General features: G+C 42.5%; 1 protein-coding gene across 6 annotated transcripts in view; it reads right to left on the bottom strand.

Annotated features, from left to right (window-relative positions):
* Window positions 1-19395, bottom strand: part of TASOR2 (transcription activation suppressor family member 2) — a 190674-nt gene that overhangs the window by 59255 nt on the left and 112024 nt on the right. For 5 of the 6 annotated variants that reach the window (XM_077264467.1, XM_077264464.1, XM_077264469.1 and 2 more), the window contains 3 exons: window positions 17699-18644; window positions 5420-5762; window positions 3427-3663 (listed from right to left, as the gene is read on the bottom strand). In XM_077264467.1, the coding sequence (XP_077120582.1) occupies window positions 3427-3663; window positions 5420-5762; window positions 17699-18644 (1526 nt within the window). The remainder of the gene's footprint in view (window positions 1-3426; window positions 3664-5419; window positions 5763-17698; window positions 18645-19395) is intronic. The other variant, XM_077264470.1, reaches the window with a different exon arrangement.

Here is a 19395-nt window from a genome sequence, read left to right as displayed (position 1 = left end):
CTTTTCGTATGCTTTGGGCATGCGCAGTGAGCGCTGCCCGTCCTCTGTCCTCATTTGCAGTCTAGCTGACTGCGTCTGTGCGGCCGCCCTGCCAGACATCCTGCCCCGCAGTGTCTTATGTCTGGCAGAGCGGCTGCACAGGTGCAGTCAGCTAGACTGCAAATGAGGACAGAGGACGGGCAGCGCTCACTGCGCATGCCCAAGGCAAAGGTTCACACAAAACAAAGGTTTCTGTAAATTCCTGGGCTGTCTGGCATGAACTGCACGCTTGAGATCTCCCCAGAGTGGCTCAATGATATTGAGGTCAGGAGACTAAGATGTCCACTCCAGAACCTTCACTTTGCTCTGCTGTAGCCAATGACAGGTCGTCTTGGCCTTGTGTTTTGGATCGCTGTTATGTTGGAATGTTAAAGTACGTCAAATGCGCAGCTTCCGGGCTTTTGAGTGCAAATTAGCCTCCATTATTTGCTAATAATGCGCTGCATTCATCTTTCCTTCAACTTTGACCAAGTGCCCTGTGCCTTTGTAGCTCACACATCCCCAAAACATCAGTAATCCACTTCCGTGCTTTACAGTAGGAATGGTGTTCCTTTCATCATAGGCCTTGTTGACCTCTCCAAATATGTTCATAGTGGTGTCCAAAAAGTTCAATTTTGGTCTCATCACTCCAAATTATCTTGTTCCAGAAATTATGAGACTTGTTTCTGTGCGGTTTTGCGTATTGTAGGCGAGATACTTTGTGGCATTTGCACAGTAATGGCTTTCTTTTGGCAACTCAAAGGTGCATCTTGAAACAGCCACACCGCTAGTTTTCAGAGTTTTCTGTATTTCAGCTGATGTTATTTGTGGGGTTTTCTTTGCATCCCGAACAATTTTCCTGGCAGTTGGGGACGACATTTTTGTTGGTCTACCTGACAGTGGTTTTGTTGTTACAGAGCCCATGATTTTAAATTTGTTAATCACAGATTGAACACTGCTGACTGGCATTATCAATTCCTTGGATATCTTTTTGTATCCCTTTTTTGTTTTATACAGTTCAGCTACCTTTTCCCATAGATCCATTGACAATTCTTTAGCTCTCTTTATGACTCACAATCCAGAAATGTCAGTGGCGGGATGAAAGATGCAAAAGTCTTTCTGGATCCAAGAAACTCACTCAGCTTCTATGCACACACACGGATTGCAAGCAAATAGGCCACAGGTGAGGATGTTACCTTTAGTAGCCATTCAAACCCATTTGTGTCAACTTCTGTGCATGTTATCTGGCCAAAATCACCAGGGTATGTAAACTTTTGATCAGGGTCATTTGGATGTTTTGGGTTGTCATTATGATTTCAAAAGAGAAAACACAGTAGTTTGACAATAAATGGCTTCACCCAACCACTAACCATGAGTGGAGAAAACATTCTGTTGTTATCATTCATATTCTCTGAACAAAGACCAAGAAAGCAAAAGTTCTGCTGGGGTATGCAAACTTTTGGGAACAACTGTATGCTAAACAGTGTGGATGGATGCTGTGGATGGCTACCAGAGGTAGTCATGGCACAAATACATACACAGTACAGTATACATTTGACCCTCAATATATGAAAGTGCAGCATATACATACTGGGCAGATGGAGGCCATAACACACCTATCTGATAAATGGGGTTTGCGATAACGGTACAGTACATTGGGGAGCTTTTCCTGGAGTAAAAGTTTGGTTATGTCAATGAACACAGTGTGCACGTAGAACTTGATCAAGGCCCTAGCGTATAGGTCCAAGGCGATTGCAGGGTATGAAGGAGTAGTTGTAATAAAATATGTTTTAATCCATACAGGAGAACAATTCCTACAACATGCCTACAGACTGCTTCCCTGCATGATTATAAACCCTTTACCTCACAAACGAGTGCAGGATGAAGCTCTGAAAGTTGAACTGCATCCTCATTTTTTGCAAAAAAAAAAAAGAAAAGACGAAAAGTTGGCTGAAAAAAAAAAATACTAAGAAAAACTTTAATACATATATTTATCCCAAAATGAGGTGGTGGTAGAGTTGACGAGTTTCAACCGTGCAACCGTTTTAATCGCAGCATTAAATTAAAAAAACACACTTCCTTTTAAAATAAAAACCACACCCATTTTGATTTTAAAAGTTGTTCTGTTTCATGAGTAAAACCTTTGCACTGTCGAAATGCATGAACTTTTGCACTACCCTGATGTAGAGATGCATATATCTTATTAAAGTAAATTTTGATTCACCTGTATTTTTCAGCCACTTGTGTCTTTTTATTGCAAATATTTTTTTTGCTGGCGCTAGCGATTAGACACTGGCTTTTTCAATATACGACAGAATGGTTTTACATTCCATCAAGTTCCCTAACCTACAGTGTTGCTGTCCTCAGAAATACAAATTCAAGAGTACTGAACTAATTTAATATAGGAAGAGAAGGATCAGCAGAGTTATTCTTATGTCAAGAAAATGGTATCTTATCTTATAAGTTTGGTAGTATAAACAGAGGTCAAGACCAGATTCAACAACTAGTTCTTCCCATGAGAATAGGGATGAGTGAACATGCTTGGATTAGGCCACTTTCACACTAGCGTCGGACGACGAACGACGAATTGCGTCGTTGCGACGTACCGACGCTAGCAGTGAATGCGCCGCATAACGGGGGCAGCGGATGCTGTTTTTCAATGCATAAGCTGCCCCATTGTGAGGTGCGGGGAGGCGGGGGCAGAGTTCTGGCCGCGCATGCGCGGTTGGAAAAGACGGGAACGACGCACCAAAAAACGTTACAAGCAACGTTTTTTGGTGGCGACGGTCCGACACAACACAACGCAACCGTCGCACGACGGTTGCGATGTGTGGCAATGCGTCGCACCGCGTCGCTAATGCAAGTCAATGGAGAAAAAACGCATCCTGCAAGCACTTTTGCAGGATGCGTTTTTTCTACAAAACGACGCATAGCGACGTGCAGTGCACGACGCTAGTGTGAAAGTAGCCTTAGGAGTTATCCGAGTATGCTCGTGTGCTAACCGAGTGACTTCGGTGTGCTCGAAAAATATGTTAAGAGTTCCAGCGGCTGCATGTCTCTTGGCTGTTAGACAGCCCATTACATGCAGGGATTGCATAACAAACAGGAAATCCTTGCATGCATTGCGGATCTCGAACAGCAGCGTTACATGCAGTCGTGGGGACTCGAGCCCATTTTTCAAACATGCCGAAGACACTCTGTAAGCACATGAGCTTTCTCAGATAACTCCTTACTGCAGCACGTTTGCTCATCAATAGTCCTAACAATTCTGTTGTGACAGCAGAGACCGAGCAGTGCGTGAGCTTATTCCTGCTTACGTCATACAGTTGATGAATGCATGTTGTGCACAGGTAATATCCGAAAGGCTAGTGAATACCCTGACTTATGAGACGCACATGGATCGTTTACCTTTTTAGTAGAAAAACCACCAATGTCCATGTATTTCTTTGATTTATCTGTTAGTTCATTGTTAAACAGGTGGGTGTCACCGATGTAACACACAGTTGGGACATTGGAACCAGAGATTTGGGCACCTTTGCTTGTTGGTGCCATTTGGCACGTCATACTTGTTTGAAGACTATCACTGTAAAATGCACTGTCTTTACACATTTGGAAGAATTCACTTGGCAATTTTATATTATAATCCTGTAATGAAACATTATGCAGAATTTTTTGTGCTGTTGTCAGACGTCTTACTTTATCTTAATTAAGTGAATTTCTTTATTACTTAACAGTTGATTGGTGAATTATTGAACACAATGATTTCTCAATTTGCTTCGCTACGGTGTAAAACCTGACCACCAGTTTCCTGGGCCTTTTCTTTGGTGCACCTTGGTACTGTTACTTCATATCCTCACCCTCCAATGATTTCTCTAGCAAAAGCACATGGGTTTGCGTGCGTGGCAGGGGTGCAACATACAAGAACGTCTGGAAACCTGGATGTTAATGCGGGAAACTAGAGCCACCTTATGCTAGGTGTGAACGTTTCATAGGTTTCTCAGTTTGAAGCGGACATGGACATGAATTATGCTACAATTTTTTCTTATCCAATTTACCAGATTTCAGCACACTGGAGAGGTGTAGAGAGCTCCATTTACAACTTTATTTCAGTACCCAGTTTTAGAAACATCTGCCCTCTATTTTAATCACTATTTATTAGCCAAGTTGTCTCGCATTTCTTCATGGTCACTGCACTTCCTGACAGTCTGCACCTATTTGACAGATGCCAGTGATGGACAACTTGCAAATGACTATTAAAAAAAAAAAAAAAAAAAAAAAAAAGTTGTCTTATGCCCGGAAAATCACTCCAAAAGTGCCGGTCACTAGGTATCTGCCATCTGTGTAACTTTCTTTCCACTGCCCGTTGGCAAGTGTGATCTATTGCTAGCAGCATGGACGCCAGGTCAATGATGGGGAGACAAACTACATACAAGCAGGACAGCATTGGTGGACTTTAAGCTTAGACAAGGCAAGCTATAGGATGTTGGCAAGAGAAATGCATGCTGGGAAGTGAGGGAAAGGAAATGCCAGCACCTTTAGTTCTGGTAGCATACCAATGAAGAGTAAGAGCATGGCATGTTGCAGTGCATGGAAATCAGAACAGTCCCTAGACAGACTCAAATGTACACGGAAAGCAACTGGTTACGTGGATGGGATGTGGGAAACAATGGCACCACTGTATGCTTTTTTTTTCCTGATAAGATACATTGCAAAGTTGCTTATTTTCATGTGTACTATTAATTTATGGGTTACTCTAAGTAAATGTTTCTCACATAAAAATGTGCAGAAAAGCATAGCGTGCTGCCATTGTCCCCCACATCCCATCCACTTAACCAGTTGCCTTTTGTGCACACAGTCTAATGTCCCAATCTCCATTCTCTGCAACTTACCATGTTCTCTCTTACTTATTACTGAAATAAAAATGTTCCACTTTAAATGACAATCCTGGGGCCAGAGAGGATACAATGATCAATCACTCTTCTATACACTGGTCTCAGTGGATACAAGCTATTGAATAATTACAGTAGCTGCCCACACCTAGAGAACTATATGGACTATACAGATCACCTTCTCAACATTCCCTTGTCCCAAGTGATGGATGACATCTTATAACAACCCTGCAATATTATGGGTTTCTTTAACCAAAAATCGATAATGCATACGTTTGCTTCCAGGCCCGATATATACAGTAGCATTTCCTGTGACAGGGAACTGATCAAGTCAGCCGCCTGTGTTTTCCCACCACCCATTAAAAAAACATAATTATTAACAAATAATCATCCAGGTCTTCAATTCTAGATTAAATTACTTCACTGAAACTTATCCAGGCTGATAATTGTGAGCACTACCATTTATCCTGTTTAATACATCAGGACTACATTAGGCTATACAGTGGACTCACCTTTGTTGGTATAGAAGGAAGAGTTTCATCCTGAAGACTCATACTATCAGTCTTTCCCGATTTAGCTGGCGTTTCAATGCGAAGAGCTTCAGATTTGTTCCCCATAGGTAATATTACATTGGTATTTATTGTAGAAGCATCATCAGACTCCATTATTTCATAAAACTCAAAAGGATCAAGGACAGTGTTGATAGAAACATATTTTGCAGGATTGCTGTGTTCCACCACTTTCCGTGAACTGCAGTGTATCTGTTTCCTGGATTTACTGTAGAATAGAGCTATCCACATATGCAGGATGATTTTTACATCTTCCACTTTTTCTTTTAAATGGGGGTTCCAAGGTCTAAAAATATAGAGGCGCAAACAAATACATATGACAAATATGACATAAAGGCCATAAGAAATCTATTCATTGTGCCCTAGGAGCTCGTCCTTCCTCTCATGCCATGTACGGCAGCAGGACAACTTGCAGCAGCTGGAGCGTCCCAGCACTGCAATAGGACAATGATACTCCCCTCCCCTAAGCCACCATTTCTTTTTTACATGTTATTGGTTAGTTACCTTTAGCTTAAAACAAAACAAAAAAGTTGCATTAATAGTCTGCAGTTTTCCGACCCCCTGATGTGTAGTTTCAGATCAAAGCATGCTTAGATAGCACTCCTATATACAACCCCTGGCAAAAATTATGGAATCACCGGCCTTGGAGGATGTTCATTCAGTTTTATTTTGTAGGAAAAAAACAGATCACAGACATGGCACAAAACTAAAGTCAATTCAAATGGCAACTTTCTGGCTTTAAGAAACACTAAAAGAAATCAAGAACAATAATTTTTTCCTCAGAATTGAGTGAGTCCATAATTTTTCCCCTATGCTTGCTTAAATAAGTAACCATTACTGGCTGCCACATTTTTTGTTCTTGATTTCTTTTAGTGTTTCTTAAAGCCAGAAAGTTGCCATTTAAAATTACTTTAGTTTTGTGCCAGGTCTGCGATCTGCTTTTCTTCTACGAAATTAAACAACTGAATGAACGTCCCTCAATGCCGGTGATTCCATAATTTTTGCAATTTTCGTAAACATCTAGGTCTGAGTCAGTCTATTACTGCTAATACCTATGTGAGTAACAGGAAGTAGGAGTCCAATATCAGGGCCAGTGTCCTAATTGCCAGTTACATCAGAAAACCCACTGAAAGTTTATATAAAGTAAGCAAACAGGTTGCTGAATTGCAACAAAATATATTGTGTGTATACACTGTGTTCCAAATTATTATGCACATAGAGTTTAGGAGTGATAAGGTTAGAATTTGTTTGTTTGTCATTTAAACTCATTGATGGTGATGTGTGTCAGGGCTCTTTATATCACTGAAAGCAATTGCAGATACCTGTGTAAATTAGTTTGGCAGGTGTGTCCAAATAAAGGCAAGACTACTTAAGAAGGCTGTTCCACATTATTAACCCCTTCACCCCCAAGGGTGGTTTGCACGTTAATGACCGGGCCAATTTTTACAATTCTGACCACTGTCCCTTTAGGAGGTTATAACTCTGGAACGCTTCAACGGATCTTGGCGATTCTGACATTGTTTTCTTGTGACATATTGTACTTCATGATAGTGGTAAAATTTCTTCGATATAACTTGCGTTTATTTGTGAAAAAAACGGAAATTTGGCGAAAATTTTGAAAATTTTGCAATTTTCCAACTTTGAATTTTTATGCCCTTAAATCACAGACATATGTCACGCAAAATACTTAATAAGTAACATTTCCCACATGTCTACTTTACATCAGCACAATTTTGGAACCAAAATTTTTTTTTGTTAGGGAGTTATAAGGGTTAAAAGTTGACCAGAAATTTCTCATTTTTACACCACCATTTTTTTTTAGGGACCACATCTCATTTGAAGTCATTTTGAGGGGTCTGTATGATAGAAAATACCCAAGTGTGACACCATTCTAAAAACTGCACCCCTCAAGGTGCTCAAAACCACACTCAAGAAGTTTATTAACCCTTCAGGTGTTTCACAGGAATTTTTGGAATGTTTAAATAAAAATGAACATTTAATTTTTTTTCACACAAAATTTATTTCAGCTCCAATTTGTTTTATTTTACCAAGGGTAACAGGAGAAAATAGACTGCAAAAGTTGTTGTACAATTTGTCCTGAGTACGCTGATACCCCATATGTGGGTGTAAACCATTGTTTGGGCGCATGGCAGAGCTTGGAAGGGAAGGAGCGCCATTTGACTTTTCAATGCAAAATTGACTGGAATTGAGATGGGACGCCATGTTGCGTTTGGAGAGCCCCTGATGTGCCTAAACATTGAAACCCCCTACAAGTGACACCATTTTGGAAAGTAGACCCCCTAAGGAACTTATCTAGATGTGTGGTGAGCACTTTGACCCACCAAGTGCTTCACAGAAGTTTATAATGCAGAGCCGTAAAAATAAAAAATCATATTTTTTCACAAAAATGATCTTTTCGCCCCCAATTTTTTATTTTCCCAAGGGTAAGAGAAGAAATTGGTCCCCAAAAAATGTTGTGCAATTTGTCCTGAGTACGCAGATACCCCATATGTTGGGGTAAACCACTGTTTGGGCGCATGGCAGAGCTCGGAAGTGAAGGAGCGCCATTTGACTTTTCAATGCAAAATTGACTGGAATTGAGATGGGACGCCATGTTGCGTTTGGAGAGCCCCTGATATGCCTAAACATTGAAACCTCCTACAAGTGACACCATTTTGGAAAGTAGACCCCCTAAGGAACTTATCTAGATGTGTGGTGAGCACTTTGACCCACCAAGTGCTTCACAGAAGTTTATAATGCAGAGCCGTAAAAATAAAAAATCATATTTTTTCACAAAAATGATCTTTTCGCCCCCAATTTTTTATTTTCCCAAGGGTAAGAGAAGAAATTGGTCCCCAAAAAACGTTGTGCAATTTGTCCTGAGTACGCAGATACCCCATATGTTGGGGTAAACCACTGTTTGGGCGCATGGCAGAGCTTGGAAGGGAAGGAGCGCCATTTGACTTTTCAATGCAAAATTGACTGGAATTGAGATGGGACGCCATGTTGCGTTTGGAGAGCCCCTGATGTGCCTAAACATTGAAACCCCCCACAAATGACACCATTTTGGAAATTAGACCCCCTAAGGAACTTATCTAGATGTGTTTTGAGAGCTTTGCACCCCCAAGTGTTTCACTACAGATTATAACGCAGAGCCGTGAAAATAAAAATTCTTTTTTTTTTTTCACAAAAATGATTTTTTAGCCCCCAGCTTTTGTATTTTTACAAGAGTAACAGAATAAACTGGACCCCAAAAGTTGTTGTCCAATTTGTCCTGAGTACGCTGATACCCCATATATGGAGGGTAACCACTGTTTGGGCGCATGACAGAGCTCGGAAGGGAAGGAGCGCCATTTGGAATGCAGACTTAAATGGATTGGTCTGCAGGCGTCACGTTGCATTTGCAGAGCCCCTGATGTACCCAAACAGTACAAACCCCCCACAAGTGACCCCATATTGGAAACTAGACCTCCCAAGGAACTTATCTAGATGTGTTGTGAGAACTTTGAACCCCCAAGTGTTTCACTACAGTTTGTAACGCAAAGCCGTGAAAATAAAAATTCTTTTTTTTTTCACAAAAATGATTTTTTAGCCCCCAGCTTTGTATTTTTACAAGGGTAACAGAATAAATTGGACCCTAAAAGTTGTTTTCCAATTTGTCCTGAGTACGCTGATACCCCCTATGTGGGGGGTAACCACTGTTTGGGCACATGACAGAGCTCGGAAGGGAAGGAGCGCCATTTGGAATGCAGACTTAAATGGATTGGTCTGCAGGCGTCACGTTGCATTTGCAGAGCCCCTGATGTACCCAAACAGTACAAACCCCCCACAAGTGACCCCATATTGGAAACTAGACCTCCCAAGGAACTTATCTAGATGTGTTGTGAGAACTTTGAACCCCCAAGTGTTTCACTACAGTTTGTAACGCAAAGCCGTGAAAATAAAAATTCTTTTTTTTTTCACAAAAATGATTTTTTAGCCCCCAGCTTTGTATTTTTACAAGGGTAACAGAATAAATTGGACCCTAAAAGTTGTTTTCCAATTTGTCCTGAGTACGCTGATACCCCCTATGTGGGGGGTAACCACTGTTTGGGCACATGACAGAGCTCGGAAGGGAAGGAGCGCCATTTGGAATGCAGACTTAAATGGATTGGTCTGCAGGCGTCACGTTGCATTTGCAGAGCCCCTGATGTACCCAAACAGTACAAACCCCCCACAAGTGACCCCATATTGGAAACTAGACCTCCCAAGGAACTTATCTAGATGTGTTGTGAGAACTTTGAACCCCCAAGTGTTTCACTACAGTTTGTAACGCAAAGCCGTGAAAATAAAAATTCTTTTTTTTTTTCACAAAAATGATTTTTTAGCCCCCAGCTTTGTATTTTTACAAGGGTAACAGAATAAATTGGACCCTACAAGTTGTTGTCCAATTTGTCCTGAGTACGCTGATACCCCCTATGTGGGGGGTAACCACTGTTTGGGCACATGACAGAGCTCGGAAGGGAAGGAGCGCCATTTGGAATGCAGACTTAAATGGATTGGTCTGCAGGCGTCACGTTGCATTTGCAGAGCCCCTGATGTACCCAAACAGTACAAACCCCCCACAAGTGACCCCATATTGGAAACTAGACCTCCCAAGGAACTTATCTAGATGTGTTGTGAGAACTTTGAACCCCCAAGTGTTTCACTACAGTTTACAACGCAGAGCCGTGAAAATAAAACATATTTTTTTCCCACAAAAATGATTTTTAGCCCCCCAAATTTTTATTTTCCCAAGGATAGCAAGAGAACTTGGACCCCAGAAGTTGTTGTTCAATTTGTCCCGAGTACGCTGATAACCCATATGTTGGGATAATCCCCTTTTTGGACGCACGGGAGAGCTCGGAAGGGAAGGAGCACTGTTTTACTTTTTCAACGCAGAATTGGCTGGAATTGAGATCGGACGCCATGTCGCGTTTGGAGAGCCCCTGATGTGCCTGGACAGTGGAAACTCCCCAATTCTACCTGAAACCCTAACCCAAACACACCCCTAACCCTAATCCCAACGGTAACCCTAACCCTACCCCTAACCTCACCTCTAACCGTTTAATGAACATTTTCTGACAGTCATAAGTGCCACGTATTTAAGTGCCACGTATTTAAGTGCCACGTATTTAAGTGCCACGTATTTAAGTGCCACGTGTTTCAGTGCCACGTGTTTCAGTGCCACGTGTTTCAGTGCCACGATATTTCAGTGCCACGTATTTCAGTGCCACGTACTATAAATACTATAACTATGTGGTTATACGTGGCACTGAAATATCGTGGCACGTAAATACGTGGCACTTAAGTACGTGGCACTTAAGTACGTGGCACTTAAATACGTGGCACGTAAATACGTGGCACGTAAATACGTGGCACGTAAATACGTGGCACGTAAGTACGTGGCACTTATATACGTGGCACTTATATACGTGGCACTTATATACGTGGCACTTATATACGTGGCCACTGAAATATCGTGGCACTTATATACGTATATAAACGTATATTTTAGTGCCACGTATTTCAGGTTAGTGGTAGGGTTAGGGGTAGGGTTTTTTTTTTTTGTTTGTTTTCTTGTGTTTTTCTATAAAAACGCATGCGTCTAAAAACGCATGCGTTTTACCACGTTTACATGCGTTTTTTCACACATGCGTTTTTTTAAAAAACGCATGCAGATAAAAACGCAAGTGTGAAACCAGACTAAAAGACGCTTTTTATAGCAAAAAAGTTTTTGCGTCTCCACATTTTGAGACCTATAATTTTTCCACATTTTGGTCCACAGAGTCATGTGAGGTCTTGTTTTTTGTGGGACGAGTTGACGTTTTTATTGGTAACATTTTCGGACACGTGACCATTTTTGATCACTTTTTATTCCGATTTTTGTGAGGCAGAATGACCAAAAACCAGCTATTCATGAATTTCTTTTGGGAGAGGCGTTTATACCGTTCCGCGTTTGGTAAAATTGATAAAGCAGTTTTATTCGTCGGGTCAGTACGATTACAGCGATATCTCATTTATATAATTTTTTTATGTTTTGGCGCTTTTATACGATAAAAACTATTTTATAGAAAAAATAATTATTTTGGTATCGCTTTATTCTCAGGACTATAACTTTTTTATTTTTTTGCTGATGATGCTGTATGGCGGCTCGTTTTTTGCGGGACAAGATGACGTTTTCAGCGGTACCATGGTTATTTATATCCGTCTTTTTGATCGCGTGTTATTCCACTTTTTGTTCGGCGGTATGGTAATAAAGCGTTGTTTTTTGCCTCGTTTTTTTTTTTTTTTTCTTACGGTGTTTACTGAAGGGGTTAACTAGTGGGGCAGTTTTATAGGTTGGGTCGTTACGGACGCGGCGATACTAAATATGTGTACTTTTATTGTTTTTTTTATTTTATTTAGATAAAGAAATGTATTTATGGGAATAATATTTTATTTTTTTTTTCATTATTTTGGAATATTTTTTTTTTTTTTTTTTTACACATTTGGAAAAATTTTTTTTTAACTTTTTTACTTTGCCCCAGGGGGGGACAATACAGATCGGTGATCTGTCAGTTTGCATAGCACTCTGACAGATCACCGATCTGAGGAAAGTGCAGGCTGCTTCACAATGCCTGCTCTGAGCAGGCGTCTGTGAAGCCACCTCCCTCCCTGCAGGACCCGGATCCGCGGCCATCTTGGATCCGGGTCTGGGAGCTGCAGGGAGGGAGGTAAGACCCTCGCAGCAACGCGATCACATCGCGTTGCTGCGGGGGGCTCAGGGAAGCCCGCAGGGAGCCCTCTCCCTGCGCGATGCTTCCCTGCACCGCCGGCACATCGCGATCATGTTTGATCGCGGTGTGCCGGGGGTTAATGTGCCGGGGGCGGTCCGTGACCGCTCCTGGCACATAGTGCCGGATGTCAGCTGTGATAATCAGCTGACACCCGGCCGCGATCGGCGGCGCTCCCCCCGTGAGCGCCGCTGATCGCGTATGACGTACTATCCCGTCGGCGGTCATACGGGCCCACCCCACCTCGACGGGATAGTACGTCAGATGTCAGGAAGGGGTTAAGCAGCAGCCTACATTTTTTGCCAAAATGGGAAAGAAAAAGGATGTGTCGGCTGCTGAGAAGCAACAAATTGTGGAGTATTTAGGTCAAGGCATGACTACAATCAACACTGCCAAGATACTTCATCGTGATCATCGCACAATCAAGAAGTATGTAGCTGATTCCCAGCACACACGTGTGCGTGCTAAGGAAAAATTGAGGACTCTTTCCAACAGGCAATTGCGTAAGGTTAAAAGAGCAGCTGCAAAAATGCCTTGTCATAGCAGCAGACAAGTTTTTGAAGCTGCTGGTGCCTCCAACATCCCCAGAACAACAAGATGCAGGATCCTTCAGAGGTTTGCAGCTGTGCGTAAGCCATCCTGTCGACCAACTCTATCCACTGCACACAAGCAGAAACGGCTCCAGTGGGCCAAACGATACATGAAGACTGACTTCCAAACTGTTTTGTTCACCGATGAGTGCCGTGCAACGGTCGATGGTCCAGATGGATAGAGTGGAGGATGGCTGGTTGATGGACACCCCATGAAAACACGGCTAAGGCGCCAACAAGGAGGAGGTGGAGTAATGTTTTGGGCTGGAATCATGGGGAGAGAGATTGTCAGCCCCTTTATGATCCCTGAAGGGGTAAAGATGAACTCCATAATCTATGTGGAGTTTCTAAAACAACACTTCCTGCCATGGTTCAAGAGGAAGAACCGTGCTTTCCGCAGCAAGATCATTTTCATGCATGATAATGCACCGTCTCATGCTGCAAAAAACACATCTGCATCTCTGGCTGCCATAATAATAATAATCTTTATTTTTATATAGCGCTAACATATTCCGCAGCGCTTTACAATTTTGCACACATTATCATCGCTGTCCCCGTTGGGGCTCACAATCTAAATTCCCTATCAGGGTGTCTTTTTGAATGTGGGAGGAAACCGGAGAACCCGGAGGAAACCCACGCAAACACGGAGAGAACATACAAACTCTTTGCAGATGTTGTCCTGAGTGGGATTAGAACCCAGGACTCCAAGGCTGCAAGGCTGCTGTGCTAACCACTGCGCCACCGTGCTGTGCTAACCACTGCGCCACCGTGCTGCCCTATAAAAGAGGACAAACTTATGGTGTGGCCACCATCTTCCCCTGACCTCAACCCCATTGAGAACCTTTGGAGCATCATCAAAAGGAGTGTCTATGATGGTGGGAGGCAGTTCACATCTAAGCAACAGCTCTGGGAGGGTATTCTGTCCACATGCAAAACAATTGAAGCAGAAACCATCCAAAAACTGACAAATTCAATGGACGAGAGAGTTCAGAAGCTTCTTTCGAACAAGGGGTCCTATGTGCAAATGTAACATCACCTAGAATAAAATTTTAACTTGAAAACTGTTTGATTTCATTTTGCAATAAGCTGATAATGCTTATAACTTCACAATTGACCATTTTTTTGTTCAAAATAAAAAAAATAAGGTTGAAAACTCTGCTGTGCATAATAATTTGGAACATGCATTTTGAGTGTTTATTTTTTTTAAAAAGATACTGTTTTCATAGGCAGTTTGTTCCAAAACATTGCAATTATACTAGAATAGTAGATGACTGGAAAATAACAATGACTGCAATTCAGATAGGTAATTTAGAGAAAATATGAGGAAATATTGTTTGCATAATGATATGGAACACAGTGTGTGTATATATATATATATATATATATATATATATATATATATATATATATATATATATATATATATATATATATATATATATCAGTATATACATATACACATATATATATCAGTATATACATATACACACACACACATATATATATATATATATACATACATATGTGTATCACACTGTTTTAAACTGGAGTGTGTATATATGCACCTGCCTTCCATTAATACTACTTACCTGCTTTTACTCATTCCCTACATGTGTATGCTGCGCAACTGAGCATCGGGTGACAAAAGAGTTATCAGTAGGGATGAGAGACTGTGGTTGGATAAGGTGTTCTCCAAGCATGCTCGTGTGTTAACCGAGTGACTTCGGTGTGCTCGAAAAATATGTTCGAGTCGCCGCACCTGCATGTCTCGTGACTGAAGCAGGGACTGCCTAACAAACATGCAATCCCTGCCGCAAGACATGCAGGCCCAGGGATTCAAACATATTCTTCGAGCACGCTGAAGTCAATCAGTTAGCATACGTGAATGCTCAGATAAGATGTTATCAGAGCACAATCACTCATCACTAGTTATCAGCCAAGTGGTTAAACAGGCAGGAAATCCAGATGGGCTCCCATGGCAGTTAGTCACCTACTGAAGGTCCCATGTCTGCCATGTTTGTGTTCCTATGAAGTAGGGCTTCATATTAGACTGCCAAATTTACACAACACTGCAATACATAAGAAAAGGAGTACACTACACTTGCTATAAAGTGACTGCAGTACAAGTCCCAAGAAGACGTTCTGAAAACAGTTTAAGGCCATGTTCACACGCTGCGGGTTCCTCTGCGGGTTAATCCCGCAGCGGAATTGAAAATCTGCAGGGCAAAACCGCTGTGGTTATCCCTGCAGATTTATCGCGGTTTGTTCCGCGGTTTACGCTGCGGGATTACTGCTGTACTATTGATGCTGCATATGCAGCAATATGCAGCATCAATAGTAATGTAAAAAATAATAAAAATTGGCTATACTCACCCTCTGACGTCGCGATCTCCCCGGCGCTGCAAGCGGCTGTGCCGACAAGGACCTTCGTGACGTCACGGTCATGTGACCGCGGCGTCATCACGGTCATGTGACCGCGACGTCACCACAGGTCCTGTTTGGCACAGCAACTGAGACTGGACGCCGCGGGCAGCGCTGAGAGGTGAGTATAGCTTCATTTTTTATTTTAATTCTTTTTTTTACACTATTTTATGGTTCCCAGGGCCTGGAGGAGAGTCTCCTCTCCTCCACCCCGGGTACCACCCGCACATTATCCGCTTACTTCCCGCAACGTGGGCACAGCCCCATGCGGGAAGTAAGCGGTTCAATGCATTCCTATGGGTGCAGAATCGCAGCGATTCTGCACAAAGAAGTGACATGCTGCGGGTTGTAAACCGCTGCGTTTCTGCGCGGTTTTTCCCGCAGCATGTGCACTGCGGTTTGCGGTTTCCATAGGGTTTACATGTTAATGTAAACGCTATGGAAACTGCTGCGGACCCGCAGCATCAAAATCGCGGCGGTTCCGCGGTAAAAACCGCAGCGTGTGAACATGGCCTTAGAAACAAACACAAAATAGACAAAACAAGTAACATTGGAATAAAAAGCAATTAATGTTGGAAGTATCCTAAAATACAAATACAATTTACAGCTTGCTCTGTAAAAAAACAAGCTCTCATAAATAAAAGGTTATTGGTCTCAGAATGTGGTGACACAAACAATATAAATACAATATTGTTAATCTTTCTGACCTGCAAAGTAAAGTTACCAGATCATTTTTACATCATTTTCAATATCAATACAAATAAAATACCTGCAAAAACATGTTAAAAAAAGGCCACTACAAATGAAATTAGGGCTTGTTCACACTGCATGTATTCAGGAGCCCATGATGGGAGCCATAACCAGCATTGATACAAGCCAAGTTTAAATGGACCCAATTTGTGCTTTGTCTGATTTTTCAGGTTGGTACAAGAACAGTCTAATACATTTTTGTGACCACCTGAAAAGATGGACACTGCCAAAAATAAAAGCACAAAATAAATCCACTTAAATTAATTTTTGCGTCATTACACGCCCTCTCATTTGGGGGTTCTGCCTGATTCCCATATTTCATAATTCATACAAAACTCCCCATATGCACTGCATACGCAGTGTGAACAGTACCTAAAATTACAAAATTCAGGAGCTTTCAGTGGAGTTTAACAGCTATTGTTCTGGCACTCTAGCAGTATCAATTACTTCATATTGACAATTACCGTATTTTTCCTACCACAAGACGCACTTTTTTCCCTCCAAATTTGGGAGGAAAGTGTGGGTGCGTCTTATGATAGGGATGTAGCATGTGTGGAGGGGGGCAGCAGCGAGTGGGATCGCACTGTTATCCCACTTCAGGAGGCAGAAAAATGTCCCCGCTGCCTCGAATCAGCGCTGGGGAAACCATGTGGTCCCGATGATTAAGTGCAGTGAATATTCATTAGCTGCTTCCCCACCCACCTATCAGCTGAGCTGTGAGCGGGAGCAGCAAATGAATACTGCACTTAAGCAGGGACACACATGGTTTCCCCAGCGCTGGATTCCTGGAGCAGCTGGGGAGATCTGTGTGTCCGGAGGAGGAGGAGGCAGCAGCAGGGGCCAGGGGAGAGGAGATCGCTGCATACCTGCCTGGGCTAGACGCTGAGTGCTGTGCACAAGGAGGACCTGTGTGATGTCAGAAGTGGGCAGGCTGGAGCATCACATGGCAGCACAGAGCCCTCCCTCTCCTTGACATCATCACAGGTCCTTCAGACTCCCCACTAGAATCTGCAGGCTTCCTCTTATAACCTGTGCTGTGGAAAGGAAACAAGAGGGAGGGCTCTGTGTGTGCAGTCATGGGATGCTTTTACCTCACCACAGTGGCTGGCTGGCTGCCACAATTAAGAGGTTAGTCTTTACAAAACACAATAAAGCACTCTGCCACTCCTTTGGTGAACTATAACTCCCAGCATGTCATAGGATCTGCAGGACATGCTGGGAGTTATAGTTCTCCCATGGGATTTTAAAGCAGCACTCCAGTGTTATTTTGCAGTGCTGGAGTGGTGCTTTCAATATAAGCCCTGTGCCCCCATTCTTATACTCACCCTCCAGCATCTTCATATAGTACTTCACAGACACCACACTGGTCCCGCAGCTTCCAACATAATAACATACTATTATATATAATAACACCACATATAATAGTATGTTATTTATGTTATTAAATATTTTACCACTTTTTTTGCTCCAAGTATTTTTTTCCCTATTTTCCACCTCTAAAACCTGGGTGCGCCTTATAGTCCGGTGCGTCTTGTAGTCCGAAAAATACGTCCGGTAAAAAAACTGACACAACGTGTGCAATACATGTGCTAACTGAATCATGACAGGTTGGTTCAGCTCACCCTAAAAACAGAATACGTGTATATTATTTCACATCACATACTTACCCATGTAGGGCACGATTTATTGTTTTTTCTAAAGGATCACTGGTAAACTTGCTGTCAAGGTCAAAATTGTAGTTTGGTTCCCAGTGAAAAGTAATTACAACATTTTCCTGGAGCTTCGACACTCCCCTGTGTTTGCTACCAGTCCCTGGGGACTCACTCCCACCAGTAAATACCACGTCTTCTGAGAGACCATTTGCTGATGACTCCGGAACCATATCAGCCGATGTAGTGGAATCAGGGACACCTTGAATGGGTTGCTCTTTTGCAGATTTGCCTGGGATAATCCCTAGAGGAAGCTGAGAGTAAGAATGCTCTAAGCAAATTTTACTTGTGGCATTATACCGTGCTTTAGCCTTGGCAGCAGCAATGTGAGCTTTCTGTGATATTTGTTTTTCACCGGATTCAGATCGTTTCTGTGATGCAATGCTGCGAGGAGAGACATGAAAGCCATTTTTAGGCTTGTCACCTTCCATTGTATTTTCAGGCTCAGTGTATGCCGTGGCAGACAGAGCTGGAGGACTACTATCCTTTGCTGGAGGCTCTTCAGTACTTACAGGGTCATCTCTACGTGCTGGCTCCTCAACCTGTAACTCAGGTGCAGATGCCACATTCACACTTTGTATGTAAGGAAGATTTGAGGAGCCAAATGAGTTTAGGGCCAAGTCAGCCAATAGATTAAGGGCATGCGATTCATACATGCTTATTCTTTTCTCCATTATATTGTCTTCAGAGATCTGAGGAGGAGGAGGAGGAGGAGAAGGCCATTTTGGGGCATCTTTTAGGCTTTCTCTGGATTTCCCAGATGTGTTGATCTGCTCAACTGTTATCGCCTTCATTTTCTCTTCAAGCCTTTTATTGGTTCTTCCAGTCCTTTCATATTTTCGCTCACTTGTCTTTTTTAAGCTTTCAGACTTATTTATAACCTCCACTGCCATAATTGTGTTGCCTGTACCAAAAAAGAATGTAGATGAAGTAGTGTCCACAATAATACAGTATCTAGTAAACCTAGCTATCCTAAGTTGTGTGATGGGGTGACGAGCAAAGGAGGGTCCTCTCCGTGTAACTATAAATGCTGCAGGGCTACTTAACGCAGAATCTAAAGCAGTGTTTCTCAACTCCAGTCCTCAAGACTCCACAACAGGTCACGTTTTCAGGATTTCGTTAGTATTGCACAGGTGATAATTTCATCACCTGCTCAAGCATTAATTCCATCGCCTATGCAATACTAAGGAAATCCTGAAAGCATGACCTGTTGTGGGGTCTTGAGGACTGGAGTTGAGAAACACTGATCTAAAGGTTTAAACTGAGATCACAGTTAGGTGGGTGTCCATAGTATAACACATTCAGCACCCTCCTGAGCACACCGTGTACACTTGCACAAGACGTTCTACAGAGTTTAGGTGCAGCAGGCAGGTTTCCAATCCCGTATCTATATTTATAAGAGGCATCGTGATTACTCGCTAATCCCACCCCCTGCACAGTAGCTCCGCCCCCCACCACATCACCACACAATCCCGCCCCCCCCACATCACCACACACAATCCCGCCATCCGACCACATTACTACACATAATCCCGCCCCCCCAACACATTACCACACATAATCCCGCCCCACACCACATTACCACACATAATCCCGCCCCCCACCACATCACCACACATAATCCCGCCCCCCACCACATCACCACACATAATCCC

Source organism: Ranitomeya variabilis, chromosome 5 (assembly GCF_051348905.1).
Source record: "Ranitomeya variabilis isolate aRanVar5 chromosome 5, aRanVar5.hap1, whole genome shotgun sequence".
Taxonomy (NCBI): Eukaryota; Metazoa; Chordata; class Amphibia; order Anura; family Dendrobatidae; genus Ranitomeya; species Ranitomeya variabilis.
This window is presented reverse-complemented; position numbering and strand designations above follow the sequence as displayed.